Genomic DNA, 21,160 nt, shown 5'->3' with positions numbered 1-21,160 from the left:
ATATAAAATTATAGGCATGTAATATTCTCAATTTATTTTCCATAAATACCCTCATTTAATGAATATGCCTTATAGCATATCTCTGAACACATAAAAAATAAACTCATTGAAATATTAATAGTATTTGCCTTTGGAGAGACTGCAAATTAATTTAATTTTACTGTCTTTAAAATTTCAGATAACTGTATTAATGTAATAATTTAAAAAGCTTTAAAAAAGGCAATATTTCTATAAAAGCAAATTATATAAACTGGTAACTTTTCTAAACTTTTTGTAAAATATATATGAAATACACAATTTCCTCATCTGGATGTTTTAAAATTATGAGGCCTTCATGCCTTGTTAAAAATCTGCAAGCCCCTCCTCAGCAATACCTCCCAAACTGTCACATCAGCCTCTGTGATCACGGCTGCCTGAGTTTTCCAGTTCGTATCTTAAAGCTCAGAGTTACCACCTCATAACTCTCTCTGGGGGCATGTACATAGGAAAATGAAGCCACTGAGGAAAGAGAGCCCAGGTGAGAAAATAAGAACCATTTCCAACATAAATTCCAACATAAAGAAATTTTCTCACATAACGACAACGACGACACATTCGAGTGTGGTAAGATCAGCCCCTAGACAACAAGAGTCTAGCTCCTCCACTAACCAAAGACCACTCTCATTTTGGTTACACAACAAATTCTGTAGAATAGAGTGAGCTGTAGGCAAGTGGAAATGATGAGGTTGGAGAGAGCTGGGTCCAGATGAAGTAGATACTTGTAAACCTCTGGTATCACAATACAATTCCCTGTGTTATTAACATAAAAGCTTGCAAAATGCTAATGGCATATTTTCTGATCTAAAGTGTATATATTTAGGACTATAAAGGGGAGGTCTATAAAAGAAAGAGGACTATCTTCTCCTTAGTGGGGAGAGGTAGGGCGTAGAGTATAGTTCTCACTTTATCAATCTATATATAGATATATGCATGGGGGGAAAGGGTAGCCCTCACTTTTTTCTACTAGCACATGAATACAAAATTTGCTATGGAGAGAGAAAAACTATCTATATTTTATAAGCATAAAATATCCACTTATAAGGCTTATTTTCTACTTTTTCTTTTATGTTAGATGCCAGCATTTATTTAGACTTTTTTTAAGAGCAGTTTTAGGTTCACAGCAAAATTTGAGAGAAAGATACAGATATTTCACATGTACTCCCTGACCCCACACACGCACAGCCTCCCGTTTCCAACATTCCCACCAGAGTAGTTTATTTGTTACAACTGATGAACTTACCTTGACCTATCTTTATCACCCCAAGTTCGTAGTTAACATTAGGGTTCATTCTTGGTGGTGCATATTCTATGGATTTGGATGAATGCAGTCACATGGATCCACCCGTACAGAAATCTGTGGAGCATTTTTACTGTCCTAACAACCCTCTGTGCTCTGTCTGTTGATCACAACCTGACCCATCTCCTGATAATTACCAAGCGAGCTTTCTATTGTCTCCAAAGTTTTATCTTTTCCAGAATGCCATATACTTGGAATCATACATGTTTAGACTTTTCAGATTGGCTTTTTTTTTTTCACTTGGTAATATGCATTGAAGGTTTCTCCATGTCTTTTTGTGGCTTCATAGCTCATTTTTGTATAGCTGTGAATACTATTCCAATGTCTGGATGTACCACAGTTTTATTCATTTAGCTACTAAAGGATATCTTGGTTGCTTCTAAGTTTTGGCAGTTAAAAATAAAGCTGATACAGACATCTGTGCGTAGGTGTTTGTGTGGACGTAAGTTTTCAACTCCTTTGGGCAAATACCAAGGGGCATGATTGCTGGGTCATGTAGTAAGAGTAGGTTTACTTTGTAAGAGATTACCAGGCTGGCGTGGTGGCTCATGCCTGGAGCCCAGCATTTTGGGAAAGTGGGGAAGGGATTGCTTGAGCCCACGAATTAGAGACCAGCCGGGGCAACATGGTGAGACTCAGTTTCTGCAAAAAAATATTACAAAGGAAGAAATAGCCAAGCATGGTGGTGCACACCTGTGGTCCCAGCTACTTGGGAGGCTGAGGCAGCAGAGCCTGGGAGGTTTAGCTTGCAGTGAACCATGATAGTGCCACTGCACGCCAGCCTGGGCAACAGAGCAAGACCCTGTCTCAAAAGAAAGAAAAAAAAAAGAAAGAAAGAAAGAAAAGAAATTACCAAACTGTCTTCCAAAGTGCCTGTACCATTTTGCATTCCCACAAGCAATGAAAAAGAGCGTCTGTTGCTCCACATCCTCACAAGCATTTGGTGCCATCAGTGTTCTACATTTTGGCCACGTGACTAGGTATGTGGTGTTGAAGGAGACTAAAGAGAAAGGACCTCGAATGCAACAGGTGATCCTGAATTACATCCTAAACCTTGGGAAAAAAGTGCTATCAAGGGCATACTTGGAAAAAATAATGAAATGTGAATATTAACTGTGGTTTAAGTAATTCAACATATTAACGTTGAATTTTCTGGTTTTGATAACTGTTGTGTAAGAGAATATCCTTGTTCTTATAAAATACATACTAAAATATTTAGGGATAAAGAAGCACGATACCTGCAACCCACTTTCAAGTGGTTCAAACTGCGTGTGGCGGGGGGCAGATAGAAAAGAAAAGGAAGGAAGAGAGAGAGCATGAACAACAATAGGGGAAAATATAAATGATGGGTGAGTTTGGATGTCTTAGTCTGTTTGGGCTGTTATAACAAAACACTGTAAACCGGGTGGCTTATAAACAACAGAACCTTATTTCTCACAGTTCTGAAGGCTGGGAAATCTAAGATCAAGGTGCCAGATTTGATGTTTGGTGAGAGCACACTTCCTGGTCTTCATAGTTGGCTGTCTTCATACTACATCCTTACAATGGTAGAAAGGGCAAGGGAGCCCTTTAAGGTTTCTTTTTTAAAGGCACCAATCTCAATCCTGAGAGCTTCACCCTCATGACTTGACTATCTTCCAAAGGCTCCACCTTCTGACGTCATAATCCTGGAAGTTAAAATGTTAGCATATAAATTTGGGGCAGTATCTCCATGTATGTAAACATGTAGTCCATTGTATTAGTTAAAGGGTATTGTGGTAGTTTCTTAAGGTTGCCATAATAGAATACCACAAACTGGGTGGCTTCAAACAATAGAAATGTATTCTCTTACCAGTTCTGGAGGCTAGAAGTCTGAAATCAAGATGTCAGCACTGTGATTCCTCTAAAATCTCTAGGGGGTCCCCCTCTCTTGCATCTTCAAGATCCTGGTAGCCCCAGCTGTTCCTCAGCTTGTGACAGCATCACCCCAATCTCTGCCTCCATCCTCATGTGGCTGCCTTCGCTTTGTGTGTGTGTCCATTTTCAAATGTCTCTCTTCTTACAAGGATACTAGTCAGATTGGATTAAGGCCCATCCTTCTCCAGCGTGACCCATCTTAACTGATTACATCTGCAGTGACCCTATTTCTAAATAAAGCCACATTCACAGGTACTTGGGGGTAAGGCTTAAATATAACTTTTTTGGGGAAATGCAGTTCAAACCATAACAGGTACATAGGAGTCCTTTGCATTACTCTTGCAACTTTCCACCAATTTGAAATTATATTTTTAAAAGTTACCAAAATGTGTTAGCATGTAAAAAAAAAAAGATGGCCTTTGTTTACTAAAATGCCATTAGATAGATAATTCTCATTTAAAATGTGATTATTCCAGCCTGGCCAATGTAGCAAAACCCTGTCTCTACTAAAAAATACAAAAATTAGCTGGGTGTGGCGGTGAGCACCTGTAATCTCAGCCCTTGGGAGTCTGTGGCTGGAGAATCACTTTCACCTGGGAAGAGTAGGTTGCAGTGACCCAAGATTGCGCCACTACATTCCAGCCTGGGTGATAGAGCGAGACTCCGTCTCAAAAAAATAAAAATAAATAACAATAAAATAAAATAAAATATTAATGTGTTAGAGAACTATAAATGAAACAATTGACAAGTATATTCTTTGAGATTAAATTGTTATATAACATAAACCAATAAATTCTTGGGGAAATATACACCTCTTGGTTCATATGCCATATGGCATGTGGTAAATTAAATTTCCATTTGTAGGGAATGATATATTTGAGTTTCATGTGGGGAATGATATATTTGAGTTTCATCTCCAACACTCCAGAAACATAGTTTAGGACAAATTGGAAGTTAAGCAGTCTTCCAGTTTCAATAATTACACAGGAAATTCGCTCAGGGCTCCCTGTAGGAACTATGCAGTCTTCAACTGCAGAAAGTATTTGAGGGGTTGCTATTGATTTTGCACATAAAACATTGATTCATTTTATTTCTCTGATGAAAATCAATTATGATGTGATTGATTTTTTTTTTTTTTTTGGAGCCAAACTGAAAGACGTGCCTTACAGTCTATGTTGTACAAATACAACATTTTTTTGTTGAGCTGCATAAGGTTTTTCTTAATTTGGAATTACTTCTTTCAGTAAGACAAAGGCTGATAAGTACTGTCAGTATGAAAAATTTGACATCTAGTGAATAGATGTAAGAATATATATTATGAAGATATTACATGTATATGCACACACGTGTACACAAACCCTTAGGGTTTAGGGTGTTAGTGGGTACCAAATATCAATATGTTCTCTTACATCGTGAGAAAGTATATATGTTTTTCAGTTATTCTCACTTTCAGTATCCTTTTCACACACCCACTTCCTAATCCATATGTTCTTATAAAGTGCAGCATTCAGTCGTTTAAAAATATTACTTAAGATTTAGAAAATGTAGAGTGATTGCTAACGCTGTTGTTCCTGTATTATGAAGTAAGTTTAGGCTTGGATATTTGTTTTATATTTGAAAATCTTCTCTAAAACCCTCAACTCCCCCTGCTTCTCATCCTCTGAAATAAAACAACCATGTGTACAGTCAAATACATACACCAATACATGAAATTAACATCAATGCGAATGTTGAGTGTGACTCCTCATTCTGTACAGAAAGTATTGAACCATTTACTCAAGGAATCGATATGGACAATGATTCAGGATCATTTTTCTCTCACTTTTTTTTATTCATAGCTGAAAAATTACATACTGGAGTCTTCAGAGGAATGAAATTTGAAATGTAAAAAAGAACATTTTTAAAAGGTATTTTAAAATATCAAGTTTGTATTTTGGAAGAGAAAAGTTGTGTTGCAGAACACAGATTTTTAAAGTCTCATATGATAAATGGGCAATGTCAAAAGAAATTATTGATTTGATTGTTTTCATTTCACACAATTTAGTACATAGGTTTGCTATGCCTGATTGGTTCAAAACGGAGGGGTTTTTTTGTTTTTTGTTTGTTAAATAAGAGCTAATCTAATACCTTATACATGTGACTGATTCCTAACTTCATGGGGCATATCACCTTTGATATGCTGAAAACTAGATTTTCTGAGGTTTTCTGACATTTTGATGAAGCCTTTTGCTTTGCAACTCATCAGCTCCGTAGTTGCAGTGGGCTCCATTACCAACTAAAATTGCACATTTGCTTTGAGTTAGCTGGACTAATGATGAAAATCAGCTGTGAGTCTTCTTAGTGGTGTACACAATAATATTCATGTACAGTGAAAGTAAGGAATCCTGACATGAAATTAATTTATGCAAAGGGAAGAATTATGGTGTTTGCACATGTGCAAGTGTGAGACATTAATCTAGTTTTCCAGGGCTGTTTGGAGTATCTGAAGCACATCACCTTAGCTCTGTCCTCTATCATGCCTTCTTCCAGTGCAAACATGGGTTTGAAATCCCCGAGGCTCAAAGGGGCAGGTTTTGCCTATAAAACTTCCATGAATTGTTATAACCTGAGAAACAGCAAAAGCTTCACTTGCTAAAATATTTTATTCTAGCCTGCCAAGGAATCTACATTGCCAGCTTCAGAGAATCCCCTTTGTGTCAAGGCATTATCTCCAAACGCAAGTGTTTTACACAATTGTGGGAAATATGGTCAGCTTTCCTAAGGACACTTACCTTTTTCACAACAGGGCATAGGAAGAGTCCATTTTTATTCATGGAGGCGAGACAGAGGACTCTGCACATAGCATGAATTGGGAAGTCGGGGGCATCTAGAAAAAAGCATGGGAAACTAAGGCATAGTTTACATAGAGAGGTGTATACAGGGAGACACCACTGGCCTAGTCTAGAAGCTTCCAGAGGTCCACTGTTAACACCATTCCACAAGCTCTAGATCTTTTGACCTTGGTGCACACCTCCTTGGTATAGTTAGCTACTTAATGCGTAGTGGATGGCGGCACACACTTTGCCATAGGCACAATAAGCATTTCTATTATTTCCTATATTCCTCGATGGAGTATTATGCCGATGGGTGTTTGTCTCTACATACCTGTATTCTTATCTGTAGCACTCCAATAAAACTACTTCAGATAGGCACCTACAATGCCCTCCTGAGTTTTAGTGTTAGGAAAAGTAGGTATTTTCAATAGGACATGCTAGCCATTTTGCAGACTGCACTATAGCCTATTATCCAAGCCTGATACAGAGCTATCCTTGCACTAGTACTATATTATCAAGATTTTTTATACTTTACCAACATTAACCCATTTTATCTTCACAACAACTTTGGGAGAATTAAAGACAGAGAGGGCAAGCAGTTTCTCCAAGGTCACATGACTGATAAGTTTTGAGCAGAGATTTGAACTGGATTTTGTGTCCTTAAAGGCTCAGCTATGCTGCCCCTGGTGGAGATCAGTGGGTGTATGCCTTGAAAACATCACAGACAAGACTTACTACTCAAGGCCATGTGGATTAATATATTTGTTAAATGCAATAGCTAAGATAGGCTGTGTGTACCTAGAACCATGCATGTGAAGTGCCATGAGCCTCCTGCATGCAACCTTTCCAAGTGGTGCTTATAATTAGTATAGCCTGCTTTTACCTGTGAGGAAACTGGGGCGTAGAACCCTTAAGAATTTGCCCTAGGCCATAAAGTTCATGAGGGAGAGGCACCGGGATGGAATCTCAAACCATTAACTCTCTATTACTGTGCAATACTCACTTTATAAGAGAAAGGCACAACATAGGTACTAGCCAGTGTCCAGTAGAAGACAAAAAGTCCACCAAAGTAGTTAGTTTGAATGGGATGCATTTAATATAAACATTATTATCTAATAAAGGTAGATTAATTACAAAGCGGGGGGTGAAGATAATGCTGAAAACTAACAGAACAACAGATACAGGAAGCAACCGCTGTTCACCACATCGGGGAGAGAATCTGGAAGAGACCCCTCAGGGATTGAAATGTAGACCCTTTTAGAGAGGATGTGGCTGTGGCCTCTGCATGGTGGGGAAATTCACGGAGACTGGTTCTGGCAATTAGGAAGCTATGGGCTAAGTGGCAGCAAACCTGGCTGGAGGGTGTGCACCGCTGGGTACCCCACAGTGGGCCAGAACAAGAAGGAACATCCTGGGCCAGTGAGAGGAGCCCCTTCCTACTGCAGTACCCCTTCCTCCCTCAACTGCCAGAGCCATACTGTAAATCTGGAATCTCTTCTAAGTGGTCCAATGTCAGTGAATGAATATTCTGCCTTTGTTTCTCTAATGTTGTAAGAATCCATGTTTACCTATGTTCCCCAGGTATGTAGGTATGTTAACATTTTTGCATACATACCTTCATACCTAGGGAATGTCTCCCTCAACTGCAGAAATAATATCTGCTCCCTGCATCTGCTATTCCCGTATTCTTCAGAGTTCTCCAGATTACATTCAGTAGTTATTTCCTTTTTACTCGTTAATTATTCATATCCAATCTCTCTTGTTAAAATTATTGGTGGAAATTCTGGCTCCTAGAGAGAGATACATGTCATATAAATGTAAAATCTTGCCGTTCTCTTGCTTCATCCAGGGTCCTAGTATTTACTTTCCCCAAATGATACTGGGATTTCACTCTAGGCATGAATCTAGCAAAAACGGGGTAGTTACAGTGGGACTAGAAGAGAATATCCTCTTTCAAGGCACTCTTTCCAGGTGAAGTCATCACAGTTTTTAAGTGAACAATGGGGCATCGCAGACACAGAAGGTCAGGCTGCTTCCCCTGGTGAGGAAGAGTCAGGGTGACTTGAGGGCTCAAGATTATTTCACGGCAGGGCACAGTGGCTCATGCCTGTAATCCCAACACTTTGGGAGGCCAAGGCGAGCAGATCACTTGAGGTCAGGAGTTCGAGACCAGCCTGGCCAATGTGGTAAAACCCCATCTCTACTAAAAATACAAAAATTAGCCAGGTGTGGTGGCACACACCTATAGTCCCAGCTACTTGGGAGGCTGAGGCAGGAGAATCGCTTGAACCCAGGAAGCAGAGGTTGCAGTGAGCTCTTTCTGTCTTTCTCTGGGAACAAGCATGCCAGATATGGTTTGGCTGTGTCCCCGCCCAAATCTCAATTTGAATTGTATCTCACAGAATTACCGCTTGTTGTCCGCGGGTGGGGAGACCCAGGGGTAGGTAATTGAATCCTGGGGGCCAGTCTTTCCTGTGCTAATCTCATGAAGAAATCTCACGAGATCTGGTGGGTTTATCAGGGATTTCTGTTTTTGCTTCTTCCTCATTTTGTCTTGCCACTGCCATGTAAGAAGTGCCTTTTACCTCCTGCCATGATTCTGAGGCCTCACCAGCCATGTGGAACTGTAAGTCCAATGAAACCTCCTTTTGGTCCCAGTTTCAAGTATGTCTTTATCAGCAGCGTAAAAATGAGCTGATACAGTAAATTCGTACCAATAGAAGTGGGGTGTTGCTGAAAAGATACCAAAAACGTGGAAGCAACTTTGGAACTGGGTAACAGGCAGAGGTTGGGCAATTTGGAGGGCTCAGAAGAAGACAGGAAAATGTGGGGAAGTTTGGAACTTCCTAGAGACTTGTGGAATGGCTTTGACAAAAATGCTGATAGTGATATGAACAATAAGGTCCAGGCTGAGGTGGTATCAGATGGAGATGAGGAATTTATTGGGAACTGGAGTAAAGGTGACTCTTGTTATTTTTAGCAAAGAGACTGGTGGCATTTTGCCCCTGCCCTAGAGATTTGTGGAACTTTGAACGTGAGAGAGATGATTTAGGGTATCTGGCGGAAGAAATATCTAAGCTTCAAAGCATTCAAGAAGTGACTTGGGTGTTGTTAAAAGCATTCCATTTTAAAAGGGAAACAGAGCATAAAAGTTCAGAAAATTTGCAGCCTGACAATGTGGTAGAAAAAGAAAAACCCATTTTTTGAGGAGAAATTCAAGCTGGCTGCAGAAATGTGCATAAGTGGCAAGGAGCTTAATGTTAATACCTGAGACAATGGGAAAATTTCTCCAGACCATGTCAGAGACCTTCACAGCAGTCCCTTCCATCACAGGCCCAGAGGCCCCGGAGGAGAAAATGGTTTCGTGGGCCAGGCTTAGGGTCCTCATGCTGTTTGCAGCCTGGGTATTTGATGCCATCTGTCCAAGCTGCTCCAGCCATGGCTGAAAGGGGCCAATGTAGAGCTTGGACCATGGCTTCAGAGAGTGGAAGCGCCAAGCCTTGGCAGCTTCCATGTAGTATTGAGCCTACAGGTACACAAGTCAAGAACTGAGGTTTAGGAACCTCCACCTACATTTCAGAAGATGTATGGAAACACTTGGATGCCCAAGTAAAAGTTTGCTGCAGGGGTGAGGCCCTCCTGGAGAACCTCTGCCACAGTGTGAAAGGGAAAAGTGCGGCTGGAGCCCCCACACAGAGTCTTTACTGGGCCACTGCCTAGTGGAGCTGTGAGAAGAGGGCCATCATATTCCAGACCCCAGAATGGCAGGTCCACTGGCAGCTTGCACCATGAACCTAGAAAAGACGGAGACACTCAACTCGTGAAAGCAGCCAGGAGGGAGGCTGAACCCTGCAAAGCCACAGGGGTGGAGCTGCCCAAGACCATAGGAACTCACCTTTTGCATCAGCATAACCTGAATGTGAGACTTGGAGTCAAAGGAGATCATTTTGGAGCTTTAAAATGTGACTGCTCCGCTAGATTTCAGACTTCCTTGGGCCCAGTAACCCCTTTGTTTTGGCCAATTTCTCCCATTTGGAATGGTTGTATTTACACAATGCCTGTACTAGCATTGTATCTAGGAAGTAACTAGCTTGCTTTGGATTTTACAGGCTCACAGGCAGAAGGGACTTGCCTTGCCTCAAATGAAACTTTGGACTGTGAACTTTTGGGGTAATGCTGAAATGAGATAAGACTTTGGGGGACTGTTGAGAAGGCTTGACTGGTTTTGAAATGTGAGGACATGAGATTTGTAGGGGCCAGGGGCAGAATGATATGGTTTGGCTGTGTCCTCACCCAAATTGCAACTTGAATTGTATCTCCCAGAGTTCCCATGTGTTGTGGGACAGACCCAGGGAGAGGTCACTGAATCATGGGGGCCGGTCTTTCCCATGCTATTCTCATGATAGTGAATAAGTCTCATGAGATCTGATGGGTTTATCAGGGGTTTCCACTTTTGCTTCCTCCTCATTTTACTGACGCCTTGTAAGAAGTGCCTTTCGCCTCCTGCCATGATTCTGAGGCCTCCCCAGGCGTGTGAAACTGTGAGTCCAATTAAAACTCATTTTGTTCCCTGTTTTGGGTATGTCTCTATCAGCAGTGTGAAAATGAACCAATACAGTGCCTGTACAGTGTCAGCAGAGCACTTATATGTTCTACAGACAGTAGTGATGTAGGACAAAGGCATGGCCTTCCCACATTGTGGCTACATGGCTGTGATAACAAGCAGAATTATATGCCTGTACTGTGCGCTAAACTCACTGAGGCACTCCGGATGTTTGCCTCGGCCTGCCTATCCTTGACCAAAGCACAGTCATGTTCCCTACAGGAATGCAAAATCTTATTCCTGTAGCTTGGAGACTGAAGGAAAAGAATCATTAGCAAAGTCTACTAAAGAATATGCCTGAAGTAAGGGATTTTTTGTTTTTTTTTCAAACTCCGAATAATTAAAACTAAATGCACTAACAAGATAATTTGAATCTTGAGGACCTTAAAATTATAAAGGTCCTTAGATTAGTAAGGACTGATGACTTGCTCTGTTCAGATAAAGTAATATCTTTACATGATTATAGAAAATATAACATAGTACACTCAATATGGTGAGGTAAGAAACTCAACTTACCTTGTGGGAAAATGTTAAGATATGGAATATTTTACCACTTTAAGCTACTTTTTTGTTTGTTTTGGGTTTTTAAAAATAATGTATTTAAAGTCGGTCTTTGGAAATCTGTGCAAACTTGCTAAAGTATAGAAAATCTCTCTGCAAATAAAGAATAATAGAAAAAACTCTAAATATTAACACATAAAAATTTAAACGTGAATCATATTTTATGTAAAGTTATAAATGAGGATATAATAAGAACTATGCTAGTATTGCAACACAGAATGCTATTTTGTAAAAGGCACAGGGAAAATCTTTCCTTTGTCTGGCCTGAGTTTAATAACATGTTACTAGGAGGTGTGTGGGAAATCTTGGACAATGGGCATATGTTCACGCCATGCCCTAAAAGATGTGATGTTAGCCATGCCTAATAAATTTTATGGAACTCATTAGGGAATGTGGAGCAATGGAGATAATTCGTATGACTGATTTCTGAAGAGCGCAAGCAAATCTACTGTTGTATTGAAGCTGAGATGGACCAGGGGTGAAACAGGAGTGCTCAGAGGTGCTGTGCTGATGAAGGGAGCTTGGAGGCTAACACATGGAAGAGCCATATTTAATACAGTCAGCCTATCGAGATTTACAGATCATGCCTTTTGTTAGAAAATAGTTGCTAGAAAGAGAAAAATCAACCATAGTCACTAACACAGGCCTTGATTAAAACGTCATAGTGTGAGAAGAGCTCCCAGATGAGTTTCTGTGGAGAAAAAGGAGGTTAAAGATTTGATAGGACAGATTGGGGAACGTTGGTCAAAGTTCAGCTTGTTCCTTGAAGAGTTCTTTTAGAATCTTTGAAGGCATCAGACACCTCTATTATATTACAAACAAGACAGGATATAGGGCAGCCAGTGCAGAGGCATGGGTTTACAGCCACTCACTAGAGATGCTGGGTTTAGCAAAGGGGTGGGGAGACGCAGCTGGGGCCAAGGTTTTGCAAGGTTCAGTGGAAGGTTTTCAGAATGTTAGAGTCTCCACAACTCATTCAATATATTTGTCTTAAAAAATAATTCGAGCTTCCGACCTGATTCTTCAGGGTCATATCTACCATAGACTATTTCTGCATCTGTTTCCCAACTAAGATTGAAGTGCAACTCCTAATCTGCTTTTAATTTTAACAGTATATATGATGTTACTTTTTTTTTCTTTTTATCTAGGCTGGAGCCAATGTCCTTCTCCAGGATGTGAATGGAAATATCCCATTAGATTATGCCGTAGAAGGGACAGAATCCAGCTCTATCCTATTGACCTATCTGGATGAAAATGGTAGGCAAAACTTTTAAAACCATAGAAAAAAATAGATTGGGAGAATTGTAAGTGTATATTCATTTTCACAGGTTTGCTTACATGATTTCTGGTGGCCGTAGTTTCCCCATGTGGTGTAGAAGATGGTATTTTTTTCCCTTCAACTTTCCATTGCTCTTACTGCACTGCATTGTGGTTTAGTCAATGCTGGTGTTTTTGCAAGCCAGCAGAAATCTAGAGGCCAACAATGAAGGGACATTTTAACAGGCATCTGAAGTCCACAATTAGTGGGACTGGGTTTGTAATTATAATCTGTTCTCCCCTGGGAGGGGAAGGGAAGTCAACGAACACAATTGAATTTTGAGCTAATGAGAACAAGGTCATCTGAAATGTATTCTCTTAGAAGCGGGTAGTCCTAGCTGGAATTAGAGGCAAGGAAGTGAGGGCTTAAGTCAAGAACAGTTGTCTGCAAATTGACCTTTTGTGACACTTAGAACACAAAGGACATCAGAAGAAAGCCCTGTGGTCATGATACTAGCCTGAAAAGATGAGGGTGAGCCCCTAAATGCACTCACTGACAAAGGATGTTTAATTATACAGGTCCAGCATATAATTTCATCAGTAAGTGCAGCCTTGGGAAAGTGGGAGGTATGAGAATCCCTGAGCCCAATATAGTATTAAACTAAAGAATTATGCCCCTCCTTTTTTCCCCTGCTGTTTAAGTATAAACAAAATAAAGAAATTCCAATCCCTTCAAAATGACCCTTGGCCAGAGAAAAGTTTACAGTTTTTAAGAGCCACATGGAGCTTATGTCGATACTCTTTTTGCCTCTAAGAAAACCTCACATCTGTCTCATTGTTCCCTTGTGCTCTCTGCCTCCTCCAGATTGCTTTTATGAAAAAGGTTTATTCTGAGGATGGCTTAGAATAATGTTAGTACTTAGCAGCAATGAGTTCTCAGATAAAATAGTCTCATTAGTTGTGAAAGCAAGGTAGATGTGGTTACCATGACAGGGGATGATGTGAGCATGGCCATGCTGCTGAAGGTCACAAGGTGGGGGGTCTCAGGAAGAAGCAGGCTGGGTGGGGCTGGCAGTGCATTCAGTTTACCACTCTGCAGCTCAGTCGTGCCTGGGCACTATCACCTGTGGGAATGCTCACTCACTTTCTCCAAGTCTTGTTAGCTATGCCCTGTGGGAGGCGGATTCCATTACTTCTAAAGGGAATGAAGCTTGAAGGTCTGCAGACTTCATTATTGGGAAGTTAATTATTTGAATCTTTGCCAGACTGCACAGGTAGCATGCAATTCTGAGTTTACATGAAAAACTTGGCACAGTGGTGCCTATAGTTAATAATACTGTATTGCATACTTTGAAATTTGCAAACATATGCAAATTTGCAAACATATATGAGATCATAGTTCGTATGCTAAGTGTTCTTATCACCAAATAATAGTAAAAATAACAGTAAATAAAGAGTGTGGGAGGAAATTTGGAGGTGATGGATATGTTTATGGCATATAATATGGGGATGTTTTCTGGGATGTATACTTACCTACAAACATCAAGTTGTATACGGTAAATATGTACAGTTTTTGTATGTTGGTCATACTGCAATAAAATGGTTTAAAAAAATAAAATCCGTGATGCCAAATTTTCAAAAAGTCCTTGACCATGTTTTGTTTCGCTGTGCCATGTCTATATTATTATTTCCTGCTTTTTCTGTCTTTCTGAATTTTAAAATGCTGCGGTAATAAATGTTTGTTTTAGAAAATAAAATGACATTTATTTTCTAATGCATTCATATTGCTTATAAACCTCTCCAACTCATTACAGCATTTTGTTTCATAGGAAATTTTAGTATTGCAAGATCAGTATTTTATATCCTTTGTAAAGAATAAAAATAAGTGTGTTCCTTTGAGAGGCTGATTTTTTAAAAGGAGTATGCAAAAACAAAACAAAACAAAAGAGAACAAAACAAGAGGAAAGTACTAACTCTTAAATGGTTAGTAGAAAATCTGCCACTACTATGGCTGTCACGGTCAGCTTGTTAAATACATGTTTGCTGGAACAAACTCAATTTAATATCTCTTAAATTTTTAATTCTGTTTGCCATTTGTCACTGCAGTCACTCTGGCCCGTGCCTTCACATCCATCTGCCCTTACCTCAGCTCATTCACAGTCTGCTTCTGCTTATGTTGGTCTTCCTCCCACTATCTCCATCATCTGCCGCCGTTCCCGGTAAATACTGTCTAATTCGATTTATTCTCTGGCCCTCTGCTTGGTACACTTTTACATTTATCTACTGTGACAACATGGGCTGACGTCTTTAGAAATCCTTACTATTTCAAGATGAGATTTTTATTATTATTTGGCTCTGGGTATTTCAGCATTGCGTTTTTATAACCAGGTGGTTGCAATCCTAGAATTTTCATTTTGCGTTGTGCAGTTTTGCATCCGAGTACTTATCACCTGTCACATCAGGATGCACGTGGCAGAGGAGGCCGGCAACGTCTTGAACAAGTTGATTACATGGAAAATCGCTGGTCACAAGTCCTAATTGTGCTGTCACCACCGACTTACACTGTAAACTCGGGGACAGCAATTAACCTCGGCTCACCGCCTGAGCCTGCCAGGCTGTAAAATGAGACAACCACGGAGAGCAATTGAGCATTTGATGAATATTAGATCTCCAGTGCAAGGAGAACCAGCTGGCATGCAAGGAAGGCAGTCGATTAGAAAGTGAGCCAGCATGGAAAGAAAGCACTGATGGGAGAGCCCGAGGAGTGCCCAGGATAAAAGATCAGCATAATGTGTACATTATACACACACATACAGAAATATTCTTGTCCCTGAAAGACACCAAAAGCTTTCGTTGGTTCTGCATACATCACCATTCACTGTCTTTTCTTCTTTCAAACCCATTCTTCTAACAATCATAGCTCACATTTATTTTCCTGAGTTCCTAGTTTCCTGTGGTTCAGCCCACTGAAGTTCAGTTTCTAAACCTGCAAACTCATTAGAAATGCCCTTGGAACAATTGTGATTACCTTCCTTAGTTTTCTATCCAGTGATAGCTTTCTTTCCTTTTTTATTACCTTATCTCTTTTTGACATTCAATGACTTTGGTGACACTCTCTTAGGAACATTCTCTCTCCTGCCATCTTCCCATGGTTTTCCTTCCTGTCTTTGAGCTTCTACTTAGGTTTCTTTCGAGTGTTTCCCGTGTCTGTCCAGCTTGCTAAATGTTGGTCCCTCCTGGGGCTTTGTCTTTGACAATCTTCCATCTCCTCCAATGCTGTTGCTGGGTTATCTCAGCCTTTTGCTTGTGTTGTTACCACTTGCTGGTTCTCAAGAATATCCCTGTAGCTTAATTATCTTCCAAGACCTTCATTCCTGTATATGCAGTTTTATTAAGTATCTTGACTTGAGTGTCAGATAGTTTGAAATAACATGTCTCTATGGAATGTATTATTGTCCTTTCACTGTCTGTATTTCATATTTGGCCATTATCACCAGGAACATCACTTCTCTTCCATATCGTCATGTCTGATTGTCGCCAATTCTTACAGATTCTACTTATTTGGTATCTTTCTAATATGTCCACCCAGATCACAAATCATGCTGTCACTGCCTTAATTAACATGCTGGTCTTTCTATTTTGGATTACTACAGTAGCTTCCAAAACTGGTCTTCTTGCCCCCAGTCTTAATCTTCCCCCTTCATTTTTCAGAGGACTCCTGGGTGAATCAGTTCACAAATATCATGTGTTTTTCTTTAGTTTAAGGCAGTTTATTTGAAATGCTCTCCCTGCACCAGCCTCTTCAAAATCATGCATTTTGATTTTGGGGTTACGGTTCCCATGACTATGTAAGATGGTCGCAAGTCATGCCTGCTGTTAGGGCTGGGAGAAGGGAATGGGTGGAGGGTAGCAGCACCCTTTCTGTGTATTTCTCTTTGCTGGAACTACTTTATTTGTCTGCTCAACTTTTTTACTTCCGTGCGTCTCTTAGAACACTTACTATGAAGATAAAAATTTGGGTTAGCGGCAGTTCTATGAGCTTAGAGGATCCCATGCTAAAATCATGAGATAGGGCATATTATAGTGAATTGCAAATGCCTGTTTAGCTTTGTTTCCTTTTTGAGGGCAAAAATGATGTTTTATGTATGACCAAATGATGACACAATGGCATATGATAATGAATAAAAATAAGGCATATGCAGATCTTATAAAAACACCCAGGAGGAAGGATATGATTTTCCTTACAAATAGTACAGAAGGCATCACAGAGGTGTCACCTACACTAAGCTGAAGGTGAGGGGCTGGGTTACCGCAGGGAGACCAAGCAGAGTGGTCTGACCCAGGCATAGGGAGTAGCATAAGTGAAGGTAAGAAGATTGGAAAAGCCACAGAAGAGAGGCAGTGCAGATCCTCCTACAACTCAGGAGAGCCCACAGCTGTGCAGTTCAGCATGGTCATAAAACCATCATAATAGCAGCAAAGAGTAGCCCTAATATCAACAGAGAAAAGGAAAAGTTGAATTCTTACAAAAACAATATTACCTTAAGAGGGACGGTTAAGGAAAGTTAAGTTAGGGTTCAGATTGACTTGGGGTGTTGATGTAATTTCAGTTTTGCACAAGAATCCAGTGATATTATTAGATTAAACCAGGTGGTGATAATATCACAAGTAATAATGTGTGGATTTTAGGTAAATTATTTTGTTTCTTAATTCTTATATTAAAATAAATTACTAAATTTCTTTCAAAATAATACATCTAAACAGACCTTCCATTAATTTATTTTCAAAAAACAGTATGAAAATCTACATTTTGTAGAGAAAATGAGAATGGACCCATTATCCATTACAAAATAGACTTATGGGCTCTATCCATCTTGGCTGGTTTTATCCAGGAGCATTAAAGAAATTTGACAACCAAGAGAGGGAGTTTCTGTTGTGTTGTGTTAACCAAAAGTGATTTGGACTACTTTCCTGAATATATATAAAAAAAGAAATCTAAAATTCACATTTTAATTGGCATCGTATCTGATTCAAAATTAAGTTTTCAAGCATTAGGATACAATGTAATAATATTCCCCTGTGATATCTTCACAACAGGGACCAGAAATAGATTTTTTTCGCTTAATATAATGAGTCTGCAGTGAGTGATGTCTTATCTCTGTTTTAATTTGTTACTTGTCTTTAATCTTGTGTTTTTATCACTCCCTTTTAAATACATAATTATATAAAAGATACATACAACTTTAGTAGACATTGTAACATCCTAAAAGTTAACAAAGTAACTTTAGAGTGACTATCAGATTCTTCTGCTACTTTAGCATGCAAAATTGAAGGCTGACATCTGAGAAATGATATTTGCCAAAATAAAATCACACATGAAATTTCATAATCCTGAAAGTCAGAATAAGTGACAGTTTTAGCTGGTTCATAACAGACCTCAAATGACTCTATAAGGGAAATGTTAGTTCTAAAATGGCATGTCCATGATTCAGAAGCTGAGGAATGGTCACGGGTGTTTCTATTTCTTGTTTCTACTAAAATGGACTAGCTTTGAACAGAATATTTGAAACGAGATACATTATTCAAATACTGCATTTTGCTTTACTTTGTTTTGTTACTCCATGCTTCCTAAATGACCAAACGATAATATATGACGCACCCAAATGAGAGGTATGAAAAACACATGTCAGAAAGCTGACTAATAATCACAGATCACTTTTATTTAGTGCTTTCTGAAAGCTAAATACGTGTTATAAGTTTTATGTGTTTTAACTCATTCTCAAGCAACGGACTAATCAAATACTACCAACACCATTTTGCAGTTGAAGAAACAGAGGCAGAGGATAAGTTACTTGCCCACGTTGGCACAAGTAGTCATTGATACACACAGCACTAACACCCAAGCAGGTTGAGTGCAGAGCGCCTCTTCTCTATTGCTCATCCAGGTTCGGAGAAGGAGCTGTGGCATGAGGCAGAGTTGAAGTGCCCCAAGGGGAAAAATTATACCAGATATGCAACATGCTTGATGTGGTTTCTGCTATAGAGCTACCTCTTAAAAGAATGAACTATTATCTGAGGGACTAAGCACATTGAAGCCCACATAGGTTAAATAACTTTCGCAGAGTCAACCTGAGGAAGGAAACTACAGATAGGCACGTTCAGGAGCATCAATCCGAGGTTTATTCTTGGGTCCACTGTGCCAGGCTTTCTCTTGATGTTTGCTGCCAGGATGCAATCACATAAGAGAAAAGTGCTCAGAAAAGTGGCTGGTTCATAGCAAACATTTGCTATGAGGGAGGGATCACCATCATTATCATTTTTCCCTTGGAAAAAGATGAATTAGTTCTCCTTAGCAGATACCTGTTTTGTTCAGGAACCAATGCTAGGAATAGGAGACACATCAGTGAAGAGATACAGCTACCATAGAGATGATACATCATGAAATTTCAGGTTAAAATATATGCTGAATAGAGGTATAGGCAGGAATTTAGCAGACCTGAGCCTTCTGTGCACCACTTCCCCTCCTGGGTGAAGTCAGACTGTGGATTCTGCACTCAATGTTAGTTATCTTTATTAACATTAGTAGTCATTAAATGTTCAATGGATGCATCTTTTTAAAAACTTATTTTAAAGTCATTTTAGATTACAAGAAAGTCTAAAGATAGCACAGAGTTCCCAAATGCCCTTCACAGAGCTTCCCCTAATGTGAACACGTACATGGTCATGGTACATTTATCAAAACTAAAAAGTTAACATTGGGACAATATTAACTGTACTAAACTGAAGACTTTATTCATAGTTTTCCAGTTTTTATACTAACGTCTTTTTTTTTTTTTTTTTTTTTTTTTTTTTTTTTTTTTGTGATGGAGTTTTGCTCTTGGTGCCCAGGCTGGAGTGCAATGGTGCAATCTTGGCTCACTGCAACCTCCACCTCCTGGGTTCAAGTGATTCTTCTGCCTCAGCCTCTCGGGTAGCTGGGATTATAGGTGCTCGCCACCACATCCAGCTAGTTTTTGTACTTTTACTATAGATGGGATATCACTGTGTTGTCCAGGCTGGTCTTCAATTCCTGACCTCAAGTGATCTGCCCACCTTGGCTTCCTAAAGTGCTGGGATGAGGTGTGACCCACCGTGCCCAGCCTAAAGTCTTTTCTTCTATTCCAGGATATTAGATTGCTTTTGGAAGCAACTATTTTGGCCAGAAAAATCATAGAGATCAAAAACTGTATCTTTGTTGTTTCCATTTAAGTATTTTAAAATACTTTGAGTAATGTATGTTGATGATTTATATTAAAACAGATATTATTTGAAAACCTGCCATTATAAGGCATCGTATCATACTTTAGAACATAACAAGAGATAATTTTATATTTTTTAAAGACTATAGTTGGAAATACAATATGTGCAAAGATAAACAATCAGTTCTTTGAATGAGTGTTCAAAGTAGAAGAGGAGCTTCAAAGAAGAACATGTTGAAAGAATAGATGATGAAGCTAGGCTTTGACCCCCAGGAACTGAGAACTACCTCTCCATTCTGGTTGAAAGGCTCTTTCTCCCCACAGGAGTGGATTTGACCTCACTGCGCCAGATGAAGCTTCAGAGACCCATGAGCATGTTAACAGATGTCAAACACTTCTTGTCATCTGGAGGAAATGTCAATGAGAAAAATGATGAAGGAGTAACCCTGGTAAGTTCATATATTTGACTCAGAAACTGTTTAAAGAGAGAATTTAAGTTGATTTATAAAACATAGACGTCATTACAATTAACCTTTAAATAATTGTTGTGATCATAAAAGTAATACATGTCAGTTGTAGAAATTTTGGAAAACACCTAAGTAGGCAAAGAAGAAAATGCAGACCCAGCGGTTCCATTGTTGTGTATCTACCCAAAGAATATAAATCATTCTACCATAGACACATGCATGCGTATGTTCATCCCAACGCTGTTTATAATAGCAAAGACATGGAATCAACCTAGGTGTCCATCAAGGTGGAAGGATACAGAAAACATCGTACATAAACACTGTGGAATACTACACAGCTGTAAAAAGAACAAAACCATGTCCTTCATAGCCACATGGATGCAGCTAAAGGCCATTACCTAAGAGAATTAACATAAGAACAGAAAACCAAATATCACATTTTCTCACTCATAAGTGGGAGCTGAACACTGAGTCCACATGGATACAAAGAAGGAAATGGGACACCAGGGCCCACTTCAGGGTGGAGAGTGGGAGGAGGGTGAGGACGACACACCACCTAAGGGGTACTATGCTCATTACCTGCGTAATGAAAAAATCTGTACATCAAGCCCCTACAACACGCAATTTACCCATGTAACAACATGCACATGTATCACACTGATCCTAAAATAAAAGCTAGAAGGAAAAAATGCAAAATACTTATGCCACTACCCAGGGAAACCCAATGTCTCTAGGTTGATATATTTTCTTCAAGCCTTCCTCCTATGTATGTTTTTCCTACAAATTTAAAATAATTGTATGCATTACTTAGTCCATGTTGGTTTTGAAATGTAACTTATAGGAGCATGCTTTTATTTTAGTGTTCAGTAAAACAAACTATGAATGACTTTGGTGAGTGAATTTCTAAATTCAAGCAAACTCCTGTCATTACTTTTTATTGCTCTCAAGCACTGTTGCAGTAAATTATTAAAAGATCAACTAAATTTGGA

General features: G+C 39.4%; 1 protein-coding gene across 8 annotated transcripts in view; it reads left to right on the top strand.

Moving 5' to 3' along the window:
• LOC105485316 (myosin XVI) overlaps nt 1–21,160 on the top strand; it is a 703,391-nt gene that overhangs the window by 265,389 nt on the left and 416,842 nt on the right. For all 8 annotated transcript variants that reach the window (XM_011747599.2, XM_071081051.1, XM_011747600.3 and 5 more), the window contains 2 exons: nt 12,358–12,466; nt 20,029–20,153. In XM_011747599.2, the coding sequence (XP_011745901.2) occupies nt 12,358–12,466; nt 20,029–20,153 (234 nt within the window). The remainder of the gene's footprint in view (nt 1–12,357; nt 12,467–20,028; nt 20,154–21,160) is intronic.

Source organism: Macaca nemestrina, chromosome 16 (genome assembly GCF_043159975.1).
Source record: "Macaca nemestrina isolate mMacNem1 chromosome 16, mMacNem.hap1, whole genome shotgun sequence".
Lineage (NCBI taxonomy): Eukaryota > Metazoa > Chordata > Mammalia > Primates > Cercopithecidae > Macaca > Macaca nemestrina.
This window is presented reverse-complemented; position numbering and strand designations above follow the sequence as displayed.